This window comes from Dermacentor andersoni, chromosome 10 (genome assembly GCF_023375885.2).
Source record: "Dermacentor andersoni chromosome 10, qqDerAnde1_hic_scaffold, whole genome shotgun sequence".
NCBI lineage: Eukaryota > Metazoa > Arthropoda > Arachnida > Ixodida > Ixodidae > Dermacentor > Dermacentor andersoni.
The window spans coordinates 112477651-112502434 of NC_092823.1; the positions used below are offsets into that span (position 1 = coordinate 112477651).

Sequence of the window (24784 nt, forward strand, 5' to 3'; positions counted from 1 at the left end):
ATGTACTCTCTTTTTGGGATTTCTTCATTTAACTTGCTAGCTGAACCAATACGTATTTCGTTTTTGAACAACCAGAGCTTTTTCTTAGTTCACGGCGTGTTCAGTTAAACGTGTTTTGTTTCTCGTCACTTGAGCTTTTTTCAGCTTGCACAAGTACAGACGGTAGGAAAATACGTGGTGGTGACTACCCGAATTAGTTTCATCTAGATGAATTTGTATATAGAGGGTCCCTCTGGTTTTCAGGTGTAATCCTCGGCCGCAAATAATTGTGTTACGGGAGAAGACGTGAAAACAGCGACAGAGTCACTAACTATAGGTTTCAAACCGTCTTTTGTGTTTCTGCTAACGTACCCGACTCGTGCGGACCTCACTGCGGCAAAATAAGTAGAATAAGTTTTTTTGGAAAACAACGCTGCAGATCTATGCTTCAGTGCAGCAGACGCCAGTGACACTTTACTGTAGGAACAATGGGCAGGCGCACTACGGCACACCTGCATACAAAATGATAACGGCTGGAAGGTTTCTAGCAAACCCTAGCCACATGTAATCCCGCGCTTTCTCCACGTGCATTCTGAGAAACAAGATGCAGTGCACTGCAGTGGCCTTGGCCATGATTTGTATTGTGGTGGTGAGAGCAGACCGCAAATGTACCAGTAAGTAGAGCTTTTTTTTTGTGTACTGCTTGTGAAACACATGAAATTTTTATGAATCATATAACGAGAAGCCAGCAAACAAAAACACCAAAGAAAACACAGGGGAAATTACTTGTACTTACTAAATGAATGAGGGAAATGATGAATGAATGGCAATAAAAGTAGATGAAAAGACCACTTGCCGATGCCAAGTGGCTCATGCCACAAGGAGATAAAAACGCTCTGCATAGAATACGTTGAGAGTATTAAAAACTAGCATATTTAACAAAACCTATTTAGAGTCATTCCCTGCAAATTAAATCAATGAGTTTAACAGCTGGTAGCCTCACGTTTCTCTATATGTGTGGCGACGGTCTGCGTCAGTATTCATGGTTTTTTTTTTTTTGTTGTTGTTGCCCTACGTTATCGCTACGGCAGTGGCTTCATCTTCGGGCATGTTAACATCGTACATAATACCCTTCGGTTGTGTGCGGCGGTGTGCAAGAACCACGATTCAGGAACCTTGCTGAATGTGTTGAAAAATGTGCTCATGTGCGTACGCGTGAACTCCAGATTGCGCATTGTCAATGCGGGCGCACCAAACATGCGTATAGGTAACTTCTAGAGCATCAAAATGATGCATGTCCTCATCCGCCACGTGGGGATGAAGTCTATAGCTCTGACGCCACCTGCGTTCCGAAACAATTCCATAAAGTGCGCTGGGTAATTAATGCTCTGGAAGCATATATCACCTTTTTTAAAGCTAGTAGGGATCCTCTGTCTAAAGTGCGATTTCACTGTCAACGCGTGACATTTGTGATCTCTCGGGCTGGAAAATGATATACCACGAGGTACCTTTGTCAGGGTATTGGTGTCCTTGCGTAGTATACAATTATTTGCAGTAAATTCGATTTGCGTTTTTAAAGCGAAGATGTTAAGGGCTACTTTTCCCAGGATCGTGTCCATGTCTGGACACAAAACTGTCATCATCAAGGAGGTTTAAAAAATAATAGCACAGCTGGCTCGTTGGCGACGCTCAGTGCTACCGTGCGAACGCGCTCGTGCCACTGCTCCCGCGTTCGTCGTGGTCATTAATTAATGAAAAAACACAAAGACGTAACCAATTTGAAAACGATACAGGTAAGGGCTAGTTCCCTCAGGATAGTGTCCGTGTGTAGACATGAAACTCCCCGTTCGTGGGCCCATCCCGAAGACAATGTAATGCCGGGCCGACCTGCGGCGGAAGTGAAGCAGTGGTTAAGCACTCCCCATACCTCGGCCGATCCCGAAGGTAGTACAATGCCGGGCTGGCCTGCGGCGGAGGTGCAATCAGCCATTAAGGGGCCCGAAAACACACGTTCGATGGTGATCCTTCCGCGCTGTGTGGAAGGGCACTGAGTCTTTTTGTCTAGTCTTTTCCTTCCATAAAATCGATTTTGAGTAACAAGAACTTAATTTTTTGGAATAGTAGTAAGTGTGGTCAGTCGAAATATTCTTTAAAATATAGCGGTGCATGGTTGTTCATGAAACAGACGTTGTCACTCTTATTGAATTCACTTTCAGGTGCAGCATAAGCAAGCTGATTGGAATTACGTCCCAGTAGCTTTAGTTCCCGTTGGGAAAGCGCTTATGTGAAGTTCAGGGTGTCTGTAAAAGCATGTTTTTTCTACTTATTGTAAATATGCCGCGGTGTCTTAGCAGTACAATTATCCCACGATTCTGGCTGTAAAAAAGTAAGTGGAACACTGGTTTGTGCTACAAGTACAGGCCAAAACGAAGTAGCCACTGACGATACCTCGACGTTAGTCAGTTGGTTAAATACGAAGAAAATTCGTTGTGTTCAAACGGCGCGATGAACGTCTGAAAAGCAGGAACATACAGAGAACAACGATCGTTACACAAAACGTATGCAAGCGTGCGCCTGGTTAAGTATGCGTGTTTTTCTGTCTGTCTCAACTACATCCAGAGCTGTACCTCTCACTGGAACGTCGTATTCTTACATGATATCGCCAATGTGAGCATTATCTGAAACTTACAATGTTTTGACACAGAGCTGCAGAAATACAACGCATAATCCATGAAAGACCTAATAAGTTCGAGAAAATACCCATGGTAACATATATACATAAAATGTTTATGGTCGGCGAAGTATAACAGGATGATCCCGTTTCATAGGCTAACGATGTTGTATACTGCTGGAACACAGTACAGAAAATGCAGCTGAGGAACGCTCAGCATGCGAAAACTTGCAGGGTTCGCTCTTGAGTAGGTTCTGTAAAAGCAAACACGCAACAGTAAACTGGTAGCTATTTCTGATTTAGCTGCGTCCTTTTGCAGCAGAACAAGTACTCACGCCTTTCCTAACCTCCACGAAATACATTCGTCCACCAAATGTCTTTACCTCCAATACTGGCAATCAAGACAAAAACGTAATCGGAGCGCCGCTTTACGAAGTGTTCTTATGTCTCTTTTATTCACTTCTATGGGTCCAAAGGGCGTATAATTATTATAATTATAACGATAAGATAAAGCACATCCAACGAGTTGGAATATACAGCGAGTCTTCGTGTGAGTGCATATCTTCACGGATTAGTTGGCGGCTATTCAAGAACTCAAGAAGGTTTACAAGGCGATGGAAATCTGCCAGACGATAAACACTATGAAGGAAAAACAGCTGCTTGCGTCAACATACACTGGATTCAAGGCCATGCTGTGAACCCTCCCAACATTGCTGTTGACCAGTGGTCACACTGCCCTCCCAATCCACACCTTCCGTTTATTCCCCTCCCACCTCCACCTCTTAATTGACTCTGAGCCCTTAAAAATGTTCTCCGGCCGGACACACGCGCTCTTATCGTACCGTGTGACTGCTCATTCCCCCTTCACCTTACTAAGGCGGAGGAAGTTCTGCTTAAGAGGCTTGGAGCCGGGGTGGCCCTTACACCAGCTGTGATATCAACGTGGAACTGTTCGCATTTACCACTGGGTGCTACGTGTCCATACTGATCAGTCCCGGTGATGGAGGCCGACGCGTACCACGCAATATGGCTTACAATCGGAACGCTCGCGTCTCCTGCAGCCCGGCCTCCGCTACAGTGTCATAACCAACTATGACCGCTGGATAAGGGATAACAGATTCCACAAAAACACTGGTGGAATTCATAAATAACAGGCCTCACAGCACATATATAATACACATATACTCATGAAGAATCATGCCTTAAGGGCAAGTCTTTATTGCCCCAAAAAATTAAATAGTCAGAACACGATTCGACACACACACAAACAGGTGCGGCAGCGGGCGCACGCAAGTTATACCGAGCCTTTGGTTAAGCGGAGTTGCTGACTGCTAGTGAGTATGACAGATGCCTTGAATGCATTATGGTTTCAGAGGCAGCATTCATATACGTAGGTAGCGCAATTCGCATCCATCCTATCTGCAAGATGCCTTTACTTCTGCATCACCGTGCAGCCGCGGATGAGCGAGCGCGAGTTTTCTAGCCATTTTTTTTTCCTTTCCTCCGCACGGCCACTGCAGCGGATGAGCGAAGGAGAGCGCCATCTGGGGCTGGTGCAAGCAACCCCATAGCGCGCGTTCTCCGCTGTGATTTGTTGCTCTACGGCGTATTCGGAACAACCACGCTGCAGCCACCATCACGAAACCTGGCGAGGCTTGCAAAGAAAAGATTCACTTGTAATAACATAGTTGTCCAGCTCGATAACTCTCTAGGAAGTTCTATGCAGCCTAAGAAGTACCCACCCACCCTATGTACGGTAGTAAAGCAACCACTCTTCTTGAGTGCTATACCGTAAAGCTAACCCAAAATATTACTATATCATTTCAGCAATCAACGCTCCATGATTGGCCAAACATTTTTCTTAGCACCCACCCTTCACGGTTTTACACGTGACGTCACAAAAACCGCGAATGCTCCGCAAATAAAATGACGCGTGCACACTTATTATACGTGATAAAACCAAGCACACGAAACAGTTATTTCAGATTCTGCGAATTTTGTCCCAGTGGTCCTCCTCTAATGATCAAAATCTTTCGGGCTGCGTCCATTTTGTCTGTCTGGCCCACCAAGAAACCAAACCACGAGAACTCATCACGTCAAAGTTACGTCTGCACATGAAACATACATAACTATGACGAACAAATTTAATTTTTTAGTAATCTGAGACTACCGGATTTGAAAGGAACCAATGATGCCTGTCCGTCGACCACTCTGGCACTGGCTTCTCTGAGCTTCGAAGGAAAATGGATTTATTTACGTTTAATGGAAATTTTTGCAGGTCAGTGTAGCGTTTTGTAGCCCTTTCGGCATGTATACGACATCGCTCTGTGAGCTTTTCTTTGCTGATGATCCGTTTTAGCGCCATTTTGTAACTCCCGTCGCATGCCGTCACGATTTTCGACCAGCTATCGCAAGCTAAGCAAGGGGAAGCGGACCAAATACAGGCGCAGTCAGCACCCCCTTCATCTATTTTTTATACATTCGCTGCGCTAGCTCGACAATACCGAGTGCTTTTCCACTGCCAAGAAGAAAAGAAAAAGCTGTCAAGGTAGGCAGCGCTATTCCCTTGGGAGGTCAACAAGTGTGAAAAAACGGGGCGTTTGAGCGGGTGGTTCATACAACGCTGGAGGTCACCGCCCGGTGCTTGCGTCAGCGTTTACGTAAATTTGACTCAGAAATCGTTTCTATGCATAAGCGCAGATGGCCCGTCTGTAAAGTCGGCGGGATTATGTTTGAAGTCGCGAGAGAATCGAGCACCTGAGGAGGAAGGCGCCTAGAGGTGGAGAAGGGAATTGCTGCGTTCACACCCTCTCTTTTTTTTTTGTTTCGACGCTGCGGTGCTCGCTGTGCATTTTGGCGGCGCCTCTTTGCATGTGACGATGATGATAGTGATCTAAAGAAAGGAATGAAGCTTGATGCATGTGTAACTGTAGGCACGTGGAGCGCTGTGGAGAATCGAAGCATTCGCGGCCTTTCCATGGGTACTTTCACGCCGCAGGGCTCGCTGTGCATGTTTGAGGCGTCTATTCTTTGGATATGTAGCACCCTCGCTTTTGTCGTAGCACACCAGGCGTCGCACCGTCGAGATCAATGTGGCGTCCATGGCGTCGTTCGCGCCCTTTCCGTTCGTGCTTCGACGCCCACGTGATCGCTGTGCATGTTCCCGGCGTTCGTACACTTGCGCGGAACCCGCGTTCACGAAGTGAAACGTCACTCTAACTGATTTTTTGCATCAAGCATGAATTACCTGGTTAGTGTCCATGCATTCTCTCTCTCTCTCTCTCTCTCTCTCTCTATATATATATATATATATATATATATATATATATATATATATATATATATATATATATATTTCTTTTTTTGCTTGCGGACTTGAGCGTTCAATCTACATCTCTGCCGCATTCCATTTCCAGAGTCTGGAAACTGCGGGCCTTCTACGTGCGGACCACTAGAAGTTCCCGTACGGGGCAAGCCTCAGCGGGACAGCTTCTGCAGGCCTCTATTCACTCCCACTTGGGAGCTGCAAAAACTGCGTACCTGCGTTTGCAAGCGAGGCTACCTGCGTAACTCCTGGGGCGAGTGCATCCCACGGAAGAAGTGCATCCCTTGCAAGTTTCGTTGGCAAAGGGATTATCGCACCTGCGCGCCAGGATGTCCTGCCACCTGCAATGTGCCATTCAGCGAGTCATGCAATAAGCCGTGCAGCGAAGGATGTGATTGCCCGCCTGGCTATGTGGTGTAAGTATTCGCTATCGTCTTTAGATTCAACTTAAATTTCCCTTCAGCAATGCTCATCAAGACGTATTATCGACAGAGTAAACTAGTTTTGCTCCAAAATCCACACACACAAAAGGAGGCAACCCGGGCGCTTTGTTGTCTCCTTTCTTGAGTGTGTGGTTTTGGTGCAAAACTTGTTTACTATGTCGGATAACCAACAAGCCCAGCAGTTCACTCTTCTAACGTATTACCAAATTCAATCCCACATTCATGCGTCTGAAAAACTAAAGAAAAGCTATGCTTAGTGAAACGGGATTACAAAGTCGGGTTGAACGTTAAGTGAACGGGAGACCTCAAAGAGGGCCGTTACTGAGTTCGTGGAATGTGCGAAAAGGAGTTGCAGTGTAATAAGGGAGCATTTATAAATGTTCAGAACGAGCACACAAATCACTGTACAAAATAAAATTACGCTTCCTAGTCACTTATTTATAGATGTGGATTGAGCTGAAAGCATTCTTTCACGCCTCAATTACACCTCTCCTCCACGCGATATAAGAGGGGACTCGTGATGGAACCGATGGGTATATCACGCTTGATCTATGAATTCATTGTAAATATGAGGCCTCAAGTTGTTATTCACGTTTTTCTTAAATATGATATAAGAGCCTTACCTATTACTCATTCATATTACTCTCATATTTCCTGTACTCTGCATGTCTTCATTTATTATACTCATAAGGTAAGTTAACATTTACTTTTCTTCTATAAATGCCCTGGTAACTTACACCATATAGACTGATGTTCTTCAGGTTTGAAGAGTTGTGGCGATTCCACAACTCAGCTAATGCTTATGCTTTTTATGATTCTGAGTGTCAAATTTTTAAGCAAGCACCGCAGCTGTCTCCAGTGCACTTGCTTCCTTCCAACATGAACCCATGTGTGGTTTGGGCTTCTCGTAAAGCCTGTGACTCACTGAGCATTAAACAATATATGTTTTTGTCTAAACAACCCGTTGTTTGTATCACCTAATCCACTCTGACTTATGTAATTTATGCAAGTACATTGCTTTTACGCAGGCACCCAAAACTCTCGAAGATGTGCATCAAAGCCGACAAGTGTCTTCCAAAATGTCCGGCCAACTCAAGTTTCCAGGCATGCGTGTCGAGTTGTCGACCTAAGTGCGGTCGAAATCCACCTAAGAATTGCGACACTAACTGCGACACGGGCGCCTGCATCTGTAATAAGGGCTACGCTGAATTGGAGCAAGGCGGCAAGAAGACGTGCGTTCTCCAGGGAATGTGTTCCCGATATTCTCGTACGAAACCTTTATTGCAATCTAATGCGACACGGTATACGGCCGGGGGAGCGCCGTCACCTGTCCCAACAAATCTCACGTCGAACACCTCAAGACGCCCGGAGAACGTTGGTTTACCTGTCCGGCAAGGACAGGCCCCAACAAACGCTGGAACGACTCTCGGGGGCAAACTGCCAAGTGGTTCTGGAGCAATGAGTTCGACAGCCATCACCATAGGTACAGGGGGAACACTATCGCCTGTTGCCACAGGAACGGACGGGAACGTTGTCCACACGGGTAGTGAAGGTACGCGTTCATCCGTTGCTACAGTGGAGCCCTCGACTGCTGCCGGTACGGCCTCAGTAGGCACAGACTCAAGTGGAACCACGGACCTTACCACTGCTGTTAGAGAAAATGCACTGCCAACTGTTTCTCTTGCTTCGGCAGGCAGTGCTGTCGTTCCTATCACGGAAGGTGCTACTTCACAGAAGCCCGGAGGGCATTTGTCCCTTACTAACAAAACAAGCACATTGGTTGCGGGTACGCTTTCACTTGGTACTGCAAGCCTTGTCGGAGCTGCCGCCGGCAGTTTGGCAACAGGTACACACTCGGCTGTGCGCGCAGGTACTGGAGCAGCCGCAGTAGGATTTCCTACAGGAGTACCAGCAGCACCTGCTACCGAAGGTACGCTAAGAGGTGGTCTTGAGACAGCCACAGAAGGTACTAGTTCACGTTATGCTCCTGGGCTTCACACCCAAGTAGCACCAAACACAAGGGGTACAGTCACTGATGGCGCTCCAGGAGGTGCACAGCCATCTGTTCATGCTGGAGGGTCTATTTCTGTCAACGGTGCAGGAAATGAAGCCAATAATTTATCAAGTGGTGCCACAGGCCTGGAAGAGGCAGCAATAACGGAAAATACACACCCAAGTATTACCTTACTTCATCGCGGAGGTGTTGTTGAAGCCGGAATTGTCGGTACGCGCCCAAATTTTACTACGGAACTTCCCGTCGCTGGTACCGCCACTTCACCAGTTCTTGGTCCCGTACCAATTTCCACTGGGAACGGACGAAACAGTTTGGTTATGAATGCACAGGGAGAACCTTTAGGTACTGCTGCGTGGTATGGCTTGACAGGTGTCAGACCATACAGACAGGGCCGACACGCACACGTAAACCCACCTGTTCATGGGACCGGCTTCTGGTTCAACCCATGGCGTACACTCTCTCCGGCAAGAGTAGTGTACCCACCTTTGCAACCGCGGGATTTTGAGTACTACCCATGGCGCGCGCCATTTATTAGTCCTCTTGGACACGAATCAACTAGTTTTAGATTTTACCCTTGGTGTACACCATCGCTTTTTCCTACGGGGTTACGAACGATCGGGTTGAAGTTTTATCCATGGGGTACACCATTGGGTGGTAACGTAGGGCATGGTTTGGCTGGTTTCGAAGTCTATCCATGGGGTTCATCATTAGGGTTCAGCACAGGGCCTCATGAGACTTCCTTTGGATTTGATCCTTGGGGAACTCTCTCGCGTTTTATCGCGCCGAATGTTGCAGCTGTTTCCCGTTTTTAACGCCGAGTTTTATACTCACCTGATGCCACAGGTTACGGCACGCCCTATTTCAACAGACGACCAAAACGTACACACTCAGATGGTGTCACTCCATATAGCAGCGCCCATGTCAGCGCATAACTGCAAACATATACTCTGGTGTGGTGGTGCCGTGCATTGCCTGGGTGTTTTCCTTTCACCTAAGCAACGCGGTGTCCACTACAACGTATCATCGAAGAGTACACAAATGAATGTCAATTAAAAATATTTCTGCCTCTGTGACATTGCACGTGAACATAAAAAACCGGAATTGCTACGTCTCATGGCCTTACCATATTTACCGTACTGGACGAAGAAACAGCGTGTTTAGTTGACATTCAACGAACATATTTTCACAAGTTTCTATCAGGAGGCTTAGACCAAAGCGCAATTCACTACGTTATTTCACAAACTTATGCGTGGGTCACGAAAAGTACACAGTGCGCGGACGAGCCGCACTGACAAATTACAGTTCGATAAATCTTAAAGCATTGTATACAACACCAAGAGGAAGGCATTAGACTTGTTTTCTATGCAGGTTTTGAAACAGTAAACATAGTCACCAGCGTAGTCGTCTCTTCTGCATGCTAATTTCTTGTCTTCAACGATATCTTTGCCAAAATGTAGCGCAAATATGTACAAAAGCATGAGAGAACAAGAGCCTCGTTTTCTGTACTTTTCTGTGCTCAAGAAATATCATAGTGCAACAAACGGGCTTCCTGAAGTATTCTTATGTTATTATTATGAGGGAAACATAGAAGCTAATCTCCGGCACCTTTTCATATATTTTAGGCATCTTCCGCAAGTTAGAATAAGACTGGTTTCTCTCCTTTTCCATCTAGAAGGTACTTTCATTTCCGTTGTTTGTTTCGTTTTATTTGAAGTTGTTTGCACTAATGTTGGCAAAATTTTTTTCTGCATGCAGGAATGCTTCAGAAATTCGATTTATATAATTATAACTATGATATTGTATCCTTCATTGGGGTAGCGTGTTTAGTTTCTTCATGTAGTTCCACCTTAGTCTTGGCGGGGCGGCACATGCACTATGTTACCCTTGCCATGCTTGCACCGCGCGCAAGTCTAGATGAACCATGTAACGATGTGATCGTTAAGGAGGAATAAAAACGATTGTTAGGTAAGATTGTACCGATAAAATATAGTCCTCATGTAAGAAATAACCCTGTTTTTGAGACGCTCAAGCTTAGCGCATCTGCTATATGATGACGATGACTGAAGTTTTGCAGTTTATTTGTAACCTACAGTGATTTATTATGCTTACTGTGTAATAGCACACTCAAAATTTAAAAAAAAATATGCAGCGAAGAAAGTGTGTCCGAAGAGTTCATTTCTCGCAGATAAAGAAGTTACTTCATAGCTACTTGAGCGCTGCTGCTGAATATTACTGCAGGCAAAGATTCTGTCTCGTAGTTCCATTTTTCGAGACAGCAGGTCGTCCTTTTTATCTGTCGGCCATGGATTTTTTAAGAGTAGATGATTATGCATTAGCGTTTATATCATTAGAGTTTGTACTTAGTCTTCTTCTGAGGAATGCTGTTGAAAAGAAATTAAAGCAAAAATTAAAGAACCAGCAAATTCCACCTATTTATGACAGGGTGATGCGTATTCCCATGCTAAGTAGATTTATATTCTTAGATAGCAGACTCGCTAATATACAAACAAGGAATTCATCCTATCGAGGTCTACCTATACAGAATCCTCCAGTAGAACGCTGCAGCATTTATATTCTGTTTCAAAGAACACTAAAGTAGCGTGGCTTTCTGTCGACTTCTATCTATTTCGCTGAGGAATATAAGCCAAATGTGACTTCCACTGCACAAATGTATAGTTCCAGTAGCCGTTGCAGTAGTAGTAGTAGTAGTAGTAGTAGTAGTAGTAGTAGTAGTAGTAGTAGTAGTAGTAGTAGTAGTAATAGGAAAGGAGAGGAGCAGCAGTAGCTCCAGTATTGCTAGTAGGAGTAGTAGTAGTCCCAAGTTTTCATGTAGCGAATAGCCGCCCTGGAAAGGGTTGGTTGGACTAATCTGCTAGCACAATTGCAAGAAATTACGGCATGCGTGAACGTAAGAGCGAAGGAAGTCATGAATGTCTGCAGTAACGTTCCTGATACCGTGTCCGTCGAGAATGAAGTTTCTCTCATGTATTTTTTTCTTTCATCTCCCTTTTTCCTCTATCTTACGCTCATGAAAGAAAGAAGCGCAACATATGCATTCTTCTGTTTTTTATTTTTTTATAACGACGGGTCACTCAGTGTCGCTTTTGTGGCCATCCTCGACGATTCACTAATATGTCTACTAAGGCCTCACTAAAAAGGTTAACATGAAGGTTCTTGAAAGTCCACTACAGTATGGACACCTACGCTCTATGCCACCGTATCGAAACTCTGACTCATTACAATGAAATGTGGGTTTTATCGTCCACAAACTGCTCAGTCGGTCGTGGCTGACACGACAGTAGAGGGCTCCTAATGAATTTCGACCAACTGCGTTTCCTTGACGTGCACCTTATACTAAGTACACAAGCGTTACTGTCATTCAACTCTCCTAAGGTGTGGCCGCCGCGCTGAGAATTAAGTCCATGAATTCGTGCTCAGCAACAGAAAGCTATAGCCATTGAGCCATTGTGACCGGTATCCGATCCACTCGGCAGTCCTTTTGTGGAACAACGGAAGAGCCCCCGCATGCCTATACACATATGTCTGCTTGGTTCTCCTAGGCTAACGGTAAAATTTTCATCAATATCGACTGAGCCTTAAGAAAGAGGGGGATCATAAATAAGAAAATGGCGATATCTTAAAGTTAGATATGGAGGCTGTAGAACTTCTAGACTAAATAAAAAGACACCAGCTTCATGCGGCCAACTCCACATCGAAGCTTCCTTTCCCCCACGGCTTCCACGGCGTCAAAGCAGACTAGATAAAGATAACTTCTATGGAGAGGTGGCATCGCGTTTATACTAAAATTTATTCATCCGAATCTACAGTTTGACAAAACTCGGACAAAATTTTGACAAAACTTGGATGCTGTGTGAAAAATTTCATTGCAAATGGACAGCCTATTTCTGTTAGGATGGTTTGCTGGTTTAGTTGGCGTTCCGTTCTTAAGGTGAGCAGCGCTAAAATAAGGCATGATGCAAAGGCAAGGAAGACGAACACAGTGCTGGCTATGAACTGAAGTTTATTGAAATCATATATATATATATATATATATATATATATACTTTACACATACAAACGGTCGGAGAAAAATGGTACAAGCAAATGTACGAGACAAGGCAACACTGGTAACCCTATAATGCGCATCAAGATATTTTATATATATCACGATAATTAAGCATCAAGATTTAGTTTTCCTATTTTATATTATACCTGTGGCTACATGCCCCTTGTGTAACCTCGGCCTGACCATTCTGAGGGATCGACCAAGAATCGGCACATTGCAGTATAATATACTCAGCGGCCACTGCAGTATAATATACTCAATACCAAATTGCTCTTACCCAGCGACCCAAGGTATTCTCCTAGCGATTGCAAGGGCTTCGAGCGTTACCGGCGGCCTTTCAGCACTACGTTCATACGCGGGAGCTAAGGCGGTCTGACATAGATTTTCAATGTATGCGGTCCGACCTCTACTACGGTCCCTACTGCTCCCCCGGAAACATTTGTGATGTTATTTCCAAGGTACATCGCCGTAAGGAGCGAGAAAGCAATTGTCCGGCCCGACTGACTTAGCCCGAGCGCTGCAGGTGCGAGACACTCTGTCCGACACAATGGTCGCCAAACGGGGAGAGTCAGTGCCCGCCGCTTCACCTGTCTCACCGCGCCAGCAGCAAGCGTCCGAGGGTAAACAAACTCGACCCCACACTGCAATGCCGCCACGCCTAGGGACAAACACCTAGAACGCGCGCTGAGAAACCTCCACCGTAGTGCCTAGGCAGAGTCATATTCCAGGAGCAAAAGCCCCCAGATTTTCTCTCCTGGTGCCCGCTCTTACTCGAGCCGGCGCACAAACGTCGGGCGATCCCTCAAATGAACGTCTCGTATTGATCGTGTCGTCTCTGGAGATTAGGCAGAGGGGAGAGGGTGACAGACCAGCTGTCCTACGGTAAATAGTTTAAGTCAGGTATCCGACAACATAATAGGGCAAGAACGCAATTTACAGACACATCGTTACCGCTTTTTATATCGCTTTCTTTCGCAGTTACCCTAACCTCTGAGCAACATAGCCAGCTATGGGAATGCTATAATACGAAATGCTGTCTATTTTTACGACATTAGTCTTGTTTTCTGACCCAGTCTTTATTAAGCGCTAAGTTTAACCAACACCACATAGATAGCACAAGGCATTTTCACTCGGATCCTTGGCGTGTACCTACTGCCATAGTGGACCAACTGCCATAGAATCTAATGGCGATGCTCCGGGGAAGGCAACAGTGATTTTGGCGTCCCCACTTTCGTCACGCCGGCCTTGGCAATAAAAATTCTGGGCCAGTAGCGTGACGTAGTGCACAGGCCTTGTGTTATCTAGGTGGTTTTGGTTTAACACGCCAACAGTAAAATCGGCACTACATCAGAAAGCTGCAAATAGCATTTTCATGCCTGGACTTCGAGGTTGTAGCACCGCTGCGACATCTGCTGGAAACAGCGTAATACACATCTAAGAAAGGGTGGGCCTCAGAGATATCTATATTGAATAAGGAGGCCATGAGCGATCTGGGCTATTGTTTTAAACACTTGTATCACGCTCTGACGTCATCTTGCAGATGGCTGCCGACGTATTTCTCTACAGCTGCCTGCGTTTTCGCACGCAGCGGTTAGGCGATTTGTGCGAAGCGTATGGAATCGCGAGGGCAGCTCCAAAACGCCCCGTCTCCGACGTCAGCGCCCAGTTAAACTAGTCTTTGTGACTGCATTTTACTATGACGGCAGTCAGAACCCGACAGTGCGTTTTTTTGTTGCCATTACATGGCCGCTATCATGCCGCCGGCTTCAGAAGGCCTTCTCTTCAATGCCGTCCTCACTATAATGAGAACGAAATCGATCCACACTGGCATATTTCACTACCAATGATGGCTGAACTGAAACCTCCGTGAGAATTTGTATTTATGATCTAGTCATGCGAACTAAGCTGCCACCAAGCACTTCGCGAGGAATTTAGTGTGGAGGTTAGAGTGCCACGCAGACCCTGACGGTCGGGATGTCTACAAGTGTTTGAAGATGCAACGCAAGCAAAATACTATCAAGCATGAAAACAGGTGTTGCGCCCGTTTCTCAAGACCAAGTTGTCTTACAGAAGCTAGCACCATTATTTTGACCAATAAGCAAGTTAGCAGGGTGACAGTATCTGCTACGAAAACCTGCTGCTGCCTTAGCAATCCAATTCAGAACTGCATGATGGGGCGCAGCCAAAATGGCGAACGCAATATGTGTACTAGTTACTTTGGCACAAGCACCTGTTTGCAGTAAAACGTCTGTGTGTGCGTGCTTGCGTGTGTGTACGTGTGCGCATGTGTATGTGTGCGTGTGCGTGTGTGCGTGCGTATATGTGTGTGTCTGTAATTAGTAATGGTGCGTTTGTCATGAACCGCCATGAAAGCGTAGTGGCTTTGACGTTGCGCTGCTAAGCACGAAGATGCGCGATCAAATTGCGGCCACCGTGACCATATTTTGATGGGGACAAAATTCAAAAAGACGCCGATGTGCAGTCCATTGGGTGCACGTTCAGGAATCCCAGGTGCTCAGAATTCTTCTGCAGTGCCTCACTACGGCCTGCCTCAGTATATTATAGTGGTTTTGGCACGTGCAACAACAGAATTCAATTTGTCATCAGCATGTCTTGATATTACGCGGCCTCGAATGCCCTTCATGCCTGAGATGCGTGGACAGCATTACGTGATTTATAGCAGCTTCACTATGTTGTATTCGAGAAAGAGCTTTTTAAGTTTTTAGTGAAAGCTTTGTTCTAAAGAAGACAAAATATTTTCTATCTGCCATTATTTTGCGCAATCATTATCCCTTCTTGTTGTAATAGCATTTAGGGGGTAAGCTGATGTGTCGATGTCCTTCAGATTTTTGGCCATAGTCATATGGGATAAATAAGATGTCCCAAAACTTTGATGCACCTCTGTTATACAACAGATGAATAAAATTTGGTTCTAAAACAAAGGTCTGTGTTTTTCAAAAAAATGGATAGGAAGGAGTTCAGTCCTTAATCAAAATTTCCGTATTTCACTCCGACAAATTCATATATTTTCCAAAGATGTGCCACCTAATTACTATATATTTAATGTGGATTCCTTTAAATTCCGTTTAATTTCAATATGACTTAAACGGAAAACATATGGCATGGTAGGAGTACATCCAGAACCATTCAGTAGGGATATACAGCGTGTGTCGGCTAAAACGCACTAAGCTAATTAAGAAGCAATCACTGAGACATGAGGTTTTGGAAGAATAGCCTTTTATGAGCCTTCCGCAAACAGGAACATTTTGGAGATATACTTAAGTAGATGCTTTTCATAATTATTTAGACTTTTCTTACTTTCCAGTGGCGTAACTGCAAAAGAGAACGTTTACTTCGTGTAGAAAAAAAACATCACATACAATAGTTTACAGCCAGCTATATTTTTCTAGAGCGCTACCTTGCGAAAGTGACAACATGTCATTCTAACTGTCGACAGCTGCCAATGGCATCGTGTATCTTATTGCTGCTCTAAAGCCTAAGCCTGTGACCACTGCTCACGCTGTAAATTTCACGTGACTGCATTTCTTAGCCAAAACCTATACCTACTCCTACTTAGGTTTACGGTGGTAACAAGTCAGCCGTGGAGACAAGTCAGTCTATCTCCTATGAGAACGCTGCTGTTGCTTAGGCGAGGAGTCTGGGTGCGCACTTGCTCTTTATTTTAGTTCGTGTTTCTTGCCATGACATTCAAACGTAGGGAATGCAAGCATGAAAAACAAAGCAGGCTGAAACCTTTATTGTATCACATTCTTGCGTAAGGAAAAGATTGGGTCTCTAAACCTGCCCGTTGAGGCCAACATATATAGTTTTCATATGTATAGCTTTTTTGTATTTTATCATGAAAATATATTTTTGAATATCACCCATGACATATAGCACAATTCTACTTCTTTAGCTAGATTACTCCCAGAGGCAGGCACTTGCACAAAATGTGGAAGGGAATACCGTAATCAATAAAGTGTTGCTAATTACCTCACAGACTAGTTACTTTAGCTTAGATATCGCAATTTAGAGATAGCAGCCGTTAAATTTTATAGACATATCCACTTGGAAAAAGCCACAGGCCTCAAACCCTCCGTACGGCCTCAGTCGAGGAAGCATCGGCAAAGCCAGTGGAATACTTAGATATCAAATAAGCTGCACATCATAAAGCCAAATTAGGGAACTCGATAACCGAAACGACACAAAGACACAAGGAAGTGTCCTAAGGTCACCATCTGGAGGCCAAATCCGTGTGCTGCAGTTAATTTAAAAGAAGGCGAGAAGCCTCCTTCCTATCTAACTGGTTCCCGTGCGGGAAAACAATGTCCTGAAGAGAACTGTGGGGAATTCCTGTCTTCTTCTTCAGTGCCCTTAGATAGAAGCAGACAGGAAAAGGAACTTCCCATCCCTCTATTGTGAGCACATACCTCTCCGCCCAGCATTCTTTCACGGCAATGAACCGTTTCTCGATTACAAGAAGGTTTTCTTTTTTTTTTTTTTACGAGAACAGACCCCTTGAAAATTATTTCGCCGGATTATTTGTAGCATTAGCTCCCCCTTGAAGGTTGTAGCTGCAATGTAAGCATACCCGCAGAGCACGTACCTGGCCTCGGGCCTTTTCGTCCAAGGGCTCATTGAGCCACCAGTGCTAATGTATCCCATATGCCTCGTTTAATCACACTTCATTGCACAGATTTTATGATCATGGCAGACATAACTGATCATTGCCAATATTTTAGTACATTTGTACTTTAAACAATTCACAGACCTATTTTAGGCCCCTTTACAGCCATGTTTCATTCTTTGTTACCATTAATTCATCTTGCATTTGGCCCTCTTTGTGCAGATGTGGCCCTCAATTGTGCCATTAAAATCCATTAATCAATCAAATCAATCCACTTGGAGAACATTGTCATGATTACAACAATGTCGAGAAGTACGTTCAGAAAGTTTACTACAAGATGCATTGGTATTCCACTCACTGTTGGGCTTCAGGGCGTTTTGTTGAACATGGTGGCTTATCGGCTGTAGCGTTGTGCTGCTAAGCACGAGGTCGCGGGTTCAAATCCCGGCCGCGACGGCTGCATTTCGATGGGGGCGGAATGCAAGAATGCCCGCGTCCCGTTCAGTGGGGCTACTTTAATGTTCCCCAGGTAGTCAAAAAGAATCCAGAGTCCCTTACTACGGCGTTCCCCATAATCGAACCGTAGTTTTAGCCCGTAAAACTCCAAAATTCGATTGATATTGTGGAAAAAGTAAGTGAAACAACTGTGCATTTTACGGCAAGTTTTACACTGTTTATCTGAAATCAGTGCTGGTTAAAGATTTCTGGAAAGCGGACGTGAATTCTGAAATCATTTCCTTCGCTTCGTCTATTGCAATATATGCGCTAGAGTAAGTAATTGCAATTTTAAGTAGTGAACCTTTTTTTGCAGCTAGCCAAACATGTGTATTATTCACAGTGTAAGCAATATATATATATATATATATATATATATATATATATATAATATATATATATATATATATATATATATATATATATATATATATATATATGTATATATATATATATATGTATTTATTTATTTATTCATTTATTTATTGAACATACCATACAGGCGCCTTGACAGGGCATTGAGTACGACGGTGTAATAAAAAGTGCAAAGTAACTTGACAGTGTACAAACATACGGCTCAAGTTTGCAATTTAACACAACGAAAAGCAGCGAAATCGATGATAATGTGGTATGACGGCAAATATAAGGTTGCACGGGAAAAAGAATAACACGAAAAAGAAAATTATTGGCTGCCATTATACATATGGCAAAACAGCACACAAGAACTATAAAGTATGCCAATCACAATGACAACAGTAAAAAGAAAAGAAACTACAATAAAAGATAGACTGCCAAATATGCGGATTCTAGGCGCAGGAACAGTTGGCAGGGTTTCAAAGACGCACAACGGTAGGGAATAATATAAACGCAGGAACTAATTGCGCGCACAGTAAAAATATTTATCAATATAATATATGCAGTCGAGCACAAAGTGGGATACTGAAAAAAAAACATAAAAACACGTGCAGTGGTACAAAAAATGACGGATTTCTTTGGTCTCAAAGCTGTCAAAATAACAAATAAATAAATAAATGGGTGGTATACAGAACTTGGCACCGGAAGCAAAACAAAATTCGAAGAATAGTGGCAAGTTTTTATTGCGAAAAGAAAGAGGGCGGAAGTTGACGGAAACTATCGTGGTCCGGTTCGGATGCGATGTTGTCTGGAAGACCATTCCACATCGTATGGCGCGAGGAACAGCAGATGAGTTGAAGGCGTGAGTTGACCCATATAATCGCGTGAAACCTAAGTGATTATGTAACTGACATAATGTAATGGAAGGAGCATCAAGGTGAAGTGGGAATGGTCTCTCGCTGTATGCGTATTTGTGAAAAAGGTATAAAAGGGCAATGTCGCGACGAGCACTAAGGGGTTCAAGTGAAGGATTGAGCTTAATTTGCGTTATGCTGTTATGGTTGTCATAATTGCGTGAAATGAAACGTGCGGCCCTATTCTGAACCGCTTCAAGCATGTTAATTAAATTATTGTAGTACTTGAACCAGATAGATGCGGCGAATTCAAGCTATGGGTGAACGAAGGTCTGATAAGCTAGTTGACGAACGTTAGTGGGGCAGTTATGTAAATTTCGACGTAAATATCCTAAAGATTTTGAAGCTTTTGCGCATATCGTGGTAATATGGTGAGAACATATATATGTGTGTGTGTGTGCGTGTGTGCACGCACATGGGTTATCTTATTCCAGTGCTGACAGACTACTGTGTGTTTCTAAATTCCACGTTATTAAGTAATCAGGTTCGTTAAGGCTAACAAAGTCTGCAGTGCCAGTTAATATAGCCAGATAGGTTTCCCAAAATTCAGTCGTGCAATACGCAAATATAGGAATGACAACCTCAGGATTTATTATGCTATTTAACCTAATCATTTCATGTACCCACTTTGTACTACGTCGTTCACTCGTACAAAGTAGCAGTCCTATTCAGGTTGTTCATAGTCATAACGTTTGAGCACAGCTCCTGCTGGTCTTAAATTATTCGCAATAAATATATATATATATAATATGTCTCTTGGTGTGGTATTTTCTTACTACATGGTAAGAGTTGCACATTGTAATCATGTTGCTAACAAAGGTGTTCGTGCATGGTGATTTGTATATCGTCATTTTCACTTATCACTGAGGACAACCAGGCTTCGGGTTCATCGTTGTTGATTTTTTCTTACATTTAATACTGTTTTCTGGTATAACAAATCACCACTTGCACAAACATATAGAAACTTGGATTACACAGAAAACTTAGAAAATGATGAAGTGTTGGCAACATCGCTACTGTTTACATGGCTTTGTGAGTGCTTCAAAATTTGGCTTAATCAATGTAGGTCATCTTTACATACTCCTGGTTAGCTGAGCGGGTAAAGCGACCGCTCCAGAACGGCGTTAGTTAGATTTAATGCCAAGACAATGGCTTATACTTATTCAACAGCAAAGCCACCTTTTGTGAGCAACGCGTTTCCGTTTTCGTGGTGGGGTTAAAGAGTTAATTTCGGAATGGTTAATGTGGCAGTCGCAAATGAATCACCGAAACTGAGCTCCATTTACCATCTCGTGCCTAGCGCTGGTGATGGTCATTTGGACACACTCGTCACCTGCAGTAAAATTATCCCAGGAACGAAGACAGAGCCGTCCTTGGAACCTAGGAGCTTGCAGTGATGAGCGGTTCACATTAGGCCTTCAGATGCTCAATATGGACACTGTCACCGCCAGCGACGCAGAAGCCAAATCGGCGCGGTGGGTTAGATGACGTTCACTAGAGAGGTTGGCTTCACGTAAACACCTTCATACTTGGGTAGAGCTTTCGGAGAGAGGTCAGGTGCGTTCGCGGGGACTGGCAGCCACACAAGAGCGTCGGCATGAAACGTAATGGACGCACTGCTCTCTTCGGCGCGGCTGTAATTTTGGCCCGCGTGGTCTGTTGAAGTGAAGCCGCTTGCAAGTTGGTGGTAGTCCTCGGAAGGCATCGTTACGGCAGAGACGGACGTATGCTCAGATGTATACGGGCTTTAAGCAAGAGTGGCCTCGGTGGTATGCGACAAGTGGTTGCCATACAGCAGGAAATAGTGTGAAAGAAACCGGTGGGTGGTCTGTGTAACGGCGTGGCTGGCGAAATGCTGAATGAGGTCCCAATTTGCGTGACCACAAACTGCATATATTGCCAGCCGGTGTTACGTTTCGCCTACAACGCGCGGTAATGCCGGCGCGGATGCAACGGACGCCGGGGCTTTGTTCAAAGCGGCGGACATTTTGGCCCGTCCGACGCCGCCGCAACGCCTACCCGCCAAGCGTGCCCAGGCGTGTTTCAGTGCCACGTGTCTTCGTGTGTGCGTGTGTGTGTGTGTGCCCTCGCTTGTCAAAGCGCGGCAGCCGGGGAGCGGAGTTCCCCGAATGAGGAGCCTGGAGGTCTCTCGGCTCAACAGTTCGCGCCGTCGTGTGGGCGGTTGGCGATGCGTCACTACACTCGGTTCAGCAGGTCTCTCGGCCCGACAGTTCGCGCCGTCGTGGGCTCTTGCTGCGCCGTCCCGTGACCTTCATCCCGTGACCTTCCCTCCTTCCCTTTTGGACCGCGACGCCGGGAGTATAAGAGCAGCTGCCCCCGGACGCCAAGAGGGAGGCTCCGATTTGTACTGTTGAGTTACGTGCTCTCCCGTCTCTCCACTTCGGTCGACCTGACCGGCCGCTCTTTTGCTATGTTAGAATAAACAAGTTGTTCTGTTACCAGTCTTCTCATGCTTTGCCGGGACCTTCGGATGCTTCCAGTGCCCCAGGCCGCCAGACCAACGCTACCCTTGGGGCTTGCGACCCATTGGCAATAACGGGCGTCAGCACCGAGACCCCATCAACTCGTGCCAGCGGTGCGATTCCAACATCTGGTTGCCAGCGGTGAGATCGCGACAACGGAGGCCAGCAGCGAAGAGATGCGGTTGACTGTATGCTGAGCAGCACAACGACCATCCGGGAGCAGCGCAACGAGCCCTGTGTGACGACTGGTTGCCTGCAGCGGAACGACTGCGCGGAATTCTTGGCTGCGAGGTTTGGTGAGTGCGGGACTTTCTTCTTCTGAGTTTTGCCAGGCTTTTGTTAGTGTTAGAAACAGAGCTGGTAATTGTGGTTGTCGTTGCTACCGGGTTAGTTTGCGGCAAGACAATAGTAGACAGTAGAGAAAGCAGCATTCAGAGCAGCCATGGATTTGAAGTCGTTGCGCAAACCGATATTGCTGGAGCTTGCAAGAGAGTTGGGTCTGGATGTCTCAGACAAACTCAGAAAACCAGAACTGCTAAGGGCTATTCTTGACTTAGAAGCTGAGGATGACGAGCTGTCGGAATGCCTTGAGACCATTGAGGAGAGGGAGCGTGAACTTAAAGAACAGAAAGAGAAAGATGAGCGTGAACTTAAAGAACAGAAAGAGAAAAATGAGCGTGAACGAAAAGAACAGAAAGAAAAAGAAGAGCGCGAACACGCTTTGGAAATGAAGCGTCTCGAGGTAGAGATGGAACGCGCTCGTAATGGAAGTCAGGCACACGGTGCAGGAGAACGAGTATTGTTCAAAATGACTGACCTGATGCGGCCGTTTAAGCTTGGAGAGGACATTGGTTTGTTCCTGGTTAACTTTGAGCGAACGTGCGAGAAGCAGGGGTTCTCTCGGGAAACGTGGCCACAGCGCTTGCTCACTTTGCTACCCGGCGAGGCGGCCGACGTAGTCGCTCGCTTGGAGAGAGAGGAGGCAGAGGATTTCGACAAAGTGAAATCGAGTCTGCTAAAAAAGTACCGGCTGTCAGCGGAGGCGTTCCGTCGGAAGTTTCGGGAAAATGAGAAAGGCAAAAGTGAGTCATATACAGAGTTTGCGTACAGGCTTATGTCAAACATGCAGGAGTGGCTCAAAGAAGAGAAAGCGTTTGGTGACCATGAGAAAGTTCTGCAGTGTTTCGGGCTAGAACAGTTTTATAGTCGGTTACCTGAGAACGTGCGGTACTGGGTCTTGGATAGGCCAGACGTTAGTACGGTGGCTAGAGCCGCTGAGCTAGCCGAGGAGTTTGTGACGCGTCGGGCTCGCGGAGCTAAGGACGGTCAAAAGGGTGAATTTGGCTCCAAGTTGGAGAGGCCGAAGTTCACACCCATGAGAGCAAAGGGGGATACACGTAGTTCGGATGCGAGTGAAAGCAGTCCGACCGAACGTAAGGAGACGGCGGCAACCGAAGCCGAACGCAGAAAGCGGTTCGAGATGAGGCAAGCGCGCGTTTGTTATACGTGCCAGAAGCCGGGTCACTTTTCGGCGCAGTGCCCAGAAACAAAACCAAAAGTCGTGTCTTTTTCATTAGGCAGCACTGACGAGAACATCAAGCTTCTCGAGCCTTACATGCGAGACCTCCTCGTGAACGGGAAAGAGTGCCGAGTGCTTCGCGATACCGCAGCTACGATGGATGTCGTTCACCCCTCTTACGTAGAACCCGATATGTTCACGGGCGAGTGCGCATGGATCAAGCAAGCAGTGGAAGCTCATAGCGTGTGTCTGCCGGTAGCAAAAGTGCTTATTGAAGGACCTTTCGGAGCACTTGAGACGGAGGCCGCAGTGTCATCTATGCTGCCCCCCCAGTACCCGTACCTATTTTCGAACAGGTCCGATCACCTCCTGCGCGAGAAGGGGCTTTTGTTTGGTGAGGCTAGCGTTCAGGCCTTAACCAGATCGAAGGTTCGGGAGCTCGCTGCAAAGGCGGTAGTTGCGGGGCCGACGTTGTTGAACGATGAAAAAGGGTCAGAGGCGCAGCAAGCTAGTATTCAGAGCACGCCCGAACGGGATAAAATTGAGCCTGTAGCGTTAAAGGCACCAGATACTGGAGAGGAAATTCCCGATGCGGGAAAGTTAGAAGAGCTTCCGGTCGAGCTTCCGGGACTAGGCTCAGTGACAAACAGGAAAGACACCGATCAAGTCATTAGTGACTTAATAAGTAAAGCATCGCTGTCGCCTGAGCAGAAAACCGAACTACACCAGCTCTTACAAGAGTTTCAAGGTCTGTTCTCTGAGAGGCCTGGTAGGACTTCTGTCCTTACTCATGACATAGAACTTACCTCCCCAGAGCCAGTACGATCCAAGGCGTACCGGGTGTCACCCCGCCAGAGCGATATTATGGAGGCTGAGGTAAAGAATATGCTACAGCTCGGTGTTATTGAAGCGGGTGAGAGTGATTATACCTCCCCTTTGATTTTAGTTGAGGTACCGGGCAAGGAACCTCGTCCTTGCGTCGACTACCGCAGGCTTAATTCCATCACTAAGGATCAAATTTATCCGATCCCTAACATCGAGGAGCGCCTTGAGAGAGTGAGTAGCGCTCAGTTTATTTCCACCCTAGATCTTGTCAGGGGTTATTGGCAGGTTCCACTTACAGAAGAGGCTAGTAGGTATGCGGCGTTCATTTCACCAATGGGGACATTCCGTCCTAAAGTTTTGAGTTTTGGTTTGAAGAACGCGCCATACTGCTTTTCAAGCCTCATGGATAAAGTGTTGCGGGGACAGCAAGAATTCGCTTTACCGTATCTAGACGACGTAGCGATATTCTCCGCATCCTGGCCTGAGCATATGGCGCACTTGCGGGCAGTGCTAACCCGCCTGCGCGATGCGGGCTTGACAGTCAAGGCTCCCAAGTGCCAGTTAGCACAGGCCGAGGTTGTCTACCTCGGACACGTGATTGGTCGGGGTCGTCGCCGCCCCTCTGAAATAAAGGTGGCCGCTGTGCGAGACTTCCCGCAACCGCGCACGAAGACCGATATTCGGTCGTTCTTAGGTGTCGCCGGCTATTATCAGAGGTACATCCCCAGGTACTCTGATATCGCGGCTCCCTTGACGGATGCTCTAAGAAAGACAGAGCCGCAAACAGTCGTCTGGGATGAGACAAAGGAAAGAGCTTTTAGCGCCCTAAAGAGCACCCTAACAAGCCAGCCTGTGCTACGATCGCCCGACTACACAAAAGGGTTCGTTGTTCAGTGTGATGCTAGTGAGCGAGGCATGGGCGTTGTACTGTGCCAACGGGAAAATGGAGAAGTAGAACACCCCGTCCTGTATGCTAGTCGTAAGCTGACGAGTCGTGAGCAGGCGTATAGCGCCACCGAGAAAGAGTGTGCGTGTATCGTGTGGGCCGTTCAGAAATTGTCATGTTACC

At 45.8% G+C, this 24784-nt stretch overlaps 1 protein-coding gene across 1 annotated transcript; it reads left to right on the forward strand.

Annotated features, from left to right (window-relative positions):
- Nucleotides 1-528: 528 nt before the first annotated feature.
- Nucleotides 529-9546, forward strand: LOC126543641 (uncharacterized). Its single transcript, XM_055077813.1, has 3 exons — nucleotides 529-653; nucleotides 6067-6391; nucleotides 7447-9546. The coding sequence occupies exons 1-3, from the start codon at nucleotides 584-586 to the stop codon at nucleotides 9242-9244; spliced, it is 2193 nt and encodes a 730-aa protein (XP_054933788.1). The 5' UTR covers nucleotides 529-583; the 3' UTR covers nucleotides 9245-9546.
- The last annotated feature ends 15238 nt before the right edge of the window (nucleotides 9547-24784 follow it).

Coding starts and splice junctions, on each gene's coding strand:
- LOC126543641 (XM_055077813.1), top strand. CDS start 584: ATGCAGTGCACTGCAGTGGCCTTGGCCATGATTTGTATTGTGGTGGTG. Junction 654..6,066: donor AGCAGACCGCAAATGTACCA/GTAAGTAGAGCT, acceptor TTCCATTTCCAG/AGTCTGGAAACTGCGGGCCT. Junction 6,392..7,446: donor TGCCCGCCTGGCTATGTGGT/GTAAGTATTCGC, acceptor GCTTTTACGCAG/GCACCCAAAACTCTCGAAGA.